Raw genomic sequence first — 6,439 nt, 5'->3', positions numbered from 1 at the left:
GTGTGGAGAAGAAGGAGGAGAGGTGCAGAGGAATCTTCACGAAGAGTTATACTTTACAAATTGATCAGGCAGAAGCTTTGATTTATATACCACACGTTCAAACATTTATAAAAGTATGATTGCTAGTTACGTTAATTTAGTAAATAAATTCCCAGGCCTGGTGATTTACAAGATCAATATATATATATATCAGCAATTACACCAACGTCATTCCTTTAGAGGCTTTTTGATTGATACTCAGGAGGTTTGAGGTTTGTGTATTATTTGCACTAAAAAAATTTAGATTTCATTTGACATTCAGATTAACGTGATCAAAGTTCCTGATCAAGCCCAAATGATCACTGCTCTGATGTTCAGAGCAATTTCTTCTGAGAACGTTTCATCAGCTTAAGATGATTCTATGATCCTGTCCTACGTGACTTTCATCCTTTTTAAAGAATTGCACAACCTTAACCCTAATTTTGCTTTGGCCTTCGTGGGACATGTAGACCACATCCCTTGAAGGAGGGACCCCTAAAGAGTTATTTGTTAAACACCTACGTCAACACCATAGTGAGCATAAGTCTTATATTTCGGCCATGAACAGGTGATTAAGACATGAACTGTGATTCTATAACAGTGTCTGTCTCTCAAGAACATCTCAAAATTAGCTTTGCATCGTAAAATTACAAATATGAGCAGGGGCTGAGGTTTTGAAGCCAGAATAACCAGTTCTCGTTCTTCTCCGACCTCCTTGACATTGTCTCTCAAGTACAGGAGCTGTCAGGACATCCTGAATGAGGCTTTCAGATCCCAAGTATCTGTTAAAATTCTCATTGCTTCTTTTGAGTACCTGCCCCGGAGGCTGGCTGGAGATCAGCAGAGAGAATGAGGGAAGGTGTAAAGACGGAGAAGGAGCTTTTATGATTCTGCAGGAAGCCGAGTTTATCAGATGCGTGATAAGAACTGTAATGACTTTAATGCTTTCTCCTCAGCGTTGTCGCAACTGTTGCACTCATGCATACATTTTAGAGGCCGGAAAAACACAACAGAGAGACAGTTTATAATTAAAACGTTTACATATAACATCTTTTATTCAATGAGTGCCTTAAAAATCCCTACAACTCGGAGTAAACAACAGTCAGAACAGCACAGTTAGATTGGTAACATAATCGCCCAAAAGACAGAATGTGTATTAGGTTGTTTTGTGATGCTCGACCCCAAAAAACACACACTGTTGATTTTGTGCCCTTTGAAGAACATCTGCTTTCAGAAAGTGGCTCACAATACAAGTAGAGAAATTAGGAACACAACTCAGCCATTGTTCTCATGCGCCCCTGGGTTTGAGAAGACTTCCACACATTCGCTCACACACACACACCCACACACACACACGTACTCACACACACACATTGCCTCGAGGCAAGGAAGGCCAGTGACATCAAGTGTATTCAATTCACAAGGAGGCATGTTGAGGAAACTGGAGTCGCGGTCTGGGAAGGCGAGGCGGAGGTCCCTCACCTCCACCGCAGTCGCCGGTGCTTGAATAATCGCGAGTGCTATCTTTGCCTTTAACTTCATTAACTGAAGGTGGGGGAACAAACCCTTGAAATAACACGGCTCTGACGCCGGAGGCTCAGACCACACGTGTCCGCGCACTGTGCAGCAGATTCATGTTAGAACGGATGACCTGAAATTAACACACGTTTTTTTTAGCGTTCAGTATAAAACAAAGAATACTCTAAAGGCATGGGGAGCGTAATAATACAAGAGCAAATAATCACTGAGGAGTTATTCAAAATACAAACATACTGCGTGTGTACCTCTTGAATAAATACATTTCAAAAATACATATATTTTTATCTTTTCTTTATATTCTTTTTGCTAGAAATTTTTATTTGAAAGCAGCTATGTGTGTTTAAAATATGGCATTAAATCACTCAGTAAGAGCTTTTTATCAAAAGCCCCTGAACACATCTTCTTAAAGAAGCACTGCATGTCACAGTTCTCTCTCGCAGGCGAGGACTTCGGAGTTAGAAAATCAAAAGTCAAAGGAAGAGCAGTTTCTTCAGATAGTGCAGGGAGACGTGACCAAAATCCCTCAACAGCTCAATCGTCTTTTTCTCCGATGAAAACATCTCCATGATTGTGGATTAGAGGCAGCGCTGATGATGAATGATGTAACGGTGAAAGATTGCATATCAGGGCTGCCACCGAGGAGAGGGGGGACCGTCCTCTCTCCTGGAACAGCCACGTATTGCTTAGGGTGAGCGCCGAGGCCGACCTACTGCCACAGAGGGGTGAGGACACTGTCGGGGGGGGGGGACATTTTGACAACCAAGTCAAAACATCTCTGGAAGTTCACAAAGCAAATTCAAAAAATTTGGGAAAAGTTTATCATATTACAAAAATAATGGTGTTATGAGAAAAACAACTTAAAATATTTCTGGGGATAAAAATTACTATAATTTCTATTGGCTGTTATGTAAGATCTTGTTTTCTTTTACAATTACTACATTCATAAATAATTTCTATATATGATTATGATATTATTATATGAATCATATATTTGTTTTTAAATAATTATAAAATAATTTTTAGAATAAATGCACAAAAATAAACCCTCAGTAACAATGAGTATTAAATTAAATATAAATCTATGAGAAAATATTTTGAGACTAAATTTATAAATTTATTTCTGAGAATATAACCAAATATTAGAATTTGATCAGTTATATCAGATTAAATCTCCAAGGATTTGCTTGTATTTTGGTGTTTTGACGAGTTTTCCCGATATTTCCAAATGTACTTCAACTAAAATTGAAACTTTTTGAAAAAATATCAGTGCTATTTCTTGAAATGTCACGAATTTGTTCTCAGAAGTTTTTCCCTCTGAAAGTGGCCCTCACTCGTCCATCGTGGTATTTCCAGATGGTCCTCCGTGTCCCATTCAGTCATCCCAGCCGAAGAAACGTCCCGTCATCTGGTAGAACTTCATGTTGAAGGGCCGGTAGAAGTCCCGGAGCCTCTGCACCACCTCGGGGTCAATGTTCGGGTGGGTCCTCCCTTTGGTTTTGCCCAGGCAGTGGGGCTTGCTGCTGCCCTCGGCCTTCTTCAGGCATGGGAAACCCTTGGTCTGGTTGAAGTAAAAGTGTTTGTCCGTGATGATGCGCTTGAGCCCCAGGAAGTCCTGCACGCGGCCCAGCTCTCCGGCCGGGTCGCTGATCAGCCGCTCGCCGCTCACGAACAGGATCTGGCCCATGGGGAAGTACTGCAGCCAGTTGTCCAGGTGCTTGGCGTAGATGCCGATCTGGATGGCGCTCCACGAGGTGTCAATGAGGCCCGTAGTCCTGTTTTTGAAGGTGAGGCTCTCGAAGGAGGGAATGTCGGGCTTCTTGGACAGTGTCTGTGTGTAGTCGGAGATCGCCCTGGTGACCGGGTCCCTCACCACCACGATGAGCTTGGTGTCCCGGGACATGGCGGAGATCCGGGCGGGGACCTCTCTGGTCACAAAGTAGCTGGGGGTCTTCTCCATGGTGATCTGGCCCTCCAGGGTCTTGGGCATCAGCTCCCTGGAGAAACAACAAAGAAGGAAAAAGGGAAGTGAGACATTTATTTGGAACTGAACCTCTTGACGGAAGCACACCAACCCACTGACACACTTGTACAACCTCTGCTACTACAATAAACATTGGCAACCGGATGAACTCGGGCTAAGTCATCAAATACTTTGAATCCAATCAACCCAAAATAACACGGCTAACAACGCGGGTGCAGCAGTGTATTTATTTGATCTCTATCAGGTGTTTGCAGCTTTGGCGCAGCACCAGACTTGTGCTAGTGCCGCGATATAAAGACATTCCTACGGTGATGATATGCAGATGCTGCCTGAAGTGATCCTTAATGCAGCCGGAGGGTTTATGAAATCAAGCACGGGACTCCCCTGGGTGTATTTGAAAGGAGGTATTCTTCATACTCGTATGGCGCAGCAGGAAGAATATCAATCTCTATACCCATGCTATGGTAGTGCCGGCTATGAAATATTGATACTTGAGCCAAAAGGCCCTCTCAGCATAATTGATCAACTTCCTGTCTTTCACGTATTTCCACAAACATCCAGAAGCTACTTTCGATGCTGTTGCGTTCCAGTAGTTGTGGTTTATAATTGTGTTTCTCTGTTTCTAGGTGTTATAATCATTGATAATCAATAAATCCTAATTCATCCACCTCATGAAATTAGATATTAGTGTTGAACCCTGAGGTCACGACATTTGAGGGTAGTTTCTATTTGGCCTCTTGTCTGACCAGGTCCTTCTTCGTCGTGAACTCACAAACGAGATGGGAAACAAGCGGATCCATTCGTCCATGCCCCCCCCCCTCCACTCCTCTTTCTCCACTTCCCCTCCGTCCACCCCTTCTTCAGGACAGTGAATCTAAGCAAAGCGGGTAAAAGCAGCTCATGAATGTTTAACGCGCCCTCCCCGTGCCATTTAGAGCCTCTACAGAATACAGCTTTAAAATTCACCAAAGTACAGAATGCAGGCGTCAATTATTCATCTGCCTGGCTGCTGCTGCTGTTTAAATCGAGTACCGGCGCTGACAAAGTGGCCCGGGCTGCTCCCAGGGCGGTTTCGCTGCCCATGACAGAACTACCGAGACCCTGAAGGCGGGAGGTCGTCTGAACTTTTCCTGACGGTACCGGAGGCTGCTCCAGACTTCAATCTGCTGTTTATGTTGTTCGGTGTCAAGCGCCGGCGAATACAATCAACCCGCAGCTTCTGCCTCTGATGTGAGGGGCGTCGGGTTCTTTTTTCTGCCTTTGCAAAAAAGGCTGGTAAACAATCATGCTCAGTTTAACATACACAGAGCGAAATGAGACAGAGGGCACCAGGATGTGTGCTGAGGCCGAGCTTTACAAACAGAGTGCATGTTGGAAAAGACTTTGGCTGTCGTGATCATTGGGATAACTGGTTTCTCCGGCATGATCCGAGAAAACCAAACAGCAAAATACAACATTTGGAATTTTCTTTCCAACAGTCGTACATCAGATAAACAACCTTTTGGACAAATTCAAGTTTTTTCTGATCCAACACGGATCTGATTTAGGTTGGGTAAGGTTTAGGCACAGACATTAATAGGGTCTAGGGTGAAGATTCATAGAAAACAACATCAGACAATCATCTCTTGTGCCATAGTCCAATATTTTCTTGACCAATCAAACCTCCTGACCTCGTCTTTCTGTGGATTTTGTGGCTCTTTAACCACTTCACACTTCTTTCCGCCTTTCCTCCCAATATATACAAGTCATTAAAGTGAGGACAGTGTCTTTCCCTCCAGAATGTTACGTTTTCGGTTTTTACAAAGACTGGATTCAAGTTGATTTACAAAAACAAATGGACGACACCAGTTCCAGGACAGATATGGAACTATATTTAGTGATAGAGTCCACTGAGGCGACAGCACAAAGTGAGTGTGTGTAGCCGGATTTGAAACAGCTTCCGGTCGAGCTCAGCACGATGTGATGAAACGGATCTAAAAGCCTTAAGTCAATACCTCCGGGCCAGTGTCAAAACACATCCAGTTTATGTGGTTGAGGAGCCTGAGTGGATTTTTTCTCTGTGAGGAACAGATGACAGGGTCAGCACAGGGGGGGGGGAAAGGAAGTGGTCGATAAGAGCAACAGCAGCAACACGAGTCCACCGATGTCTCGACTAAAGTCCTCTCTGTTTCTTTGACCTTTCCGACAGCCATGGACGACACCACATCAGCCTCATCGCCCCAGGAGCCCCGGGTGGAGCTACACTGTGCAGCGTTGCTTCAAAACAAACCCAATGTCATCTGGGAAGACAATAGCCACTCGGCTCGGTCAATAATAGAACTGCTCGGAGACTAATTATTGATAAACTGGGATCTCTGAGGCGGGCATGCAGGTAGTCTTCCTGTACGACTTCCTGCGTCGAGTGGCATCGTGCTGATTTGGGAAACCACCAGACGTCTGAAGCCGCCTCTGCAGAGCAACAACTTTACGATGCATAGGAGAACATTATTGTGTTATGAAAAAGAAATGAGCCCGTAGCAAAGGAAGCATCCATATTTGATGGCGTGTGTGGAGCTTGTTCTGCGGTCGATGCACTCACAGCGGTGGCGTGGGGGGGGGGCGAGGGCACTCGGCGGGGGGGCGGCGGGTTTCAGGGTCAGTGTGTGTCGTACGCTGTGCAACACGAGGATGGGCTCGTCTTGAAGGACTCACATATTCAGGTTGATGTACATTTTATAGTTATTGGAAGAATGGTTTCAGGTGCATGTGTGCGACATATGAAAAAGATACTGCCTGCACCCCCCATACTTTATTTTTTATTCTTGATTAAACTAAATAAATAGTGTTATGACACTTTTGGAATTGAGATGAACTGTTTTGGTTTAGTATCAGAGATATTTCCCTTTTTATTCCACATGTCCC

The 6,439-nt window shown here is 44.2% G+C and overlaps 1 protein-coding gene across 1 annotated transcript in view; it reads right to left on the bottom strand.

Annotated features, from left to right (window-relative positions):
- Positions 1 to 2,775: 2,775 nt before the first annotated feature.
- The window catches only part of LOC133027920 (heparan sulfate glucosamine 3-O-sulfotransferase 3A1-like), a 30,216-nt gene continuing 26,552 nt past the window's right edge, over positions 2,776 to 6,439 (bottom strand). The window contains exon 2 of the mRNA XM_061095089.1: positions 2,776 to 3,551. Within this exon, the coding sequence (XP_060951072.1) occupies positions 2,930 to 3,551 (622 nt within the window). The 3' untranslated portion in view covers positions 2,776 to 2,929. The remainder of the gene's footprint in view (positions 3,552 to 6,439) is intronic.

The sequence above is a fragment of the Limanda limanda genome, chromosome 21 (genome assembly GCF_963576545.1).
Source record: "Limanda limanda chromosome 21, fLimLim1.1, whole genome shotgun sequence".
Lineage (NCBI taxonomy): Eukaryota > Metazoa > Chordata > Actinopteri > Pleuronectiformes > Pleuronectidae > Limanda > Limanda limanda.
The sequence above is the reverse complement of the archived record's forward strand: the minus strand, read 5'-3'. Positions and strand labels throughout refer to the sequence as shown.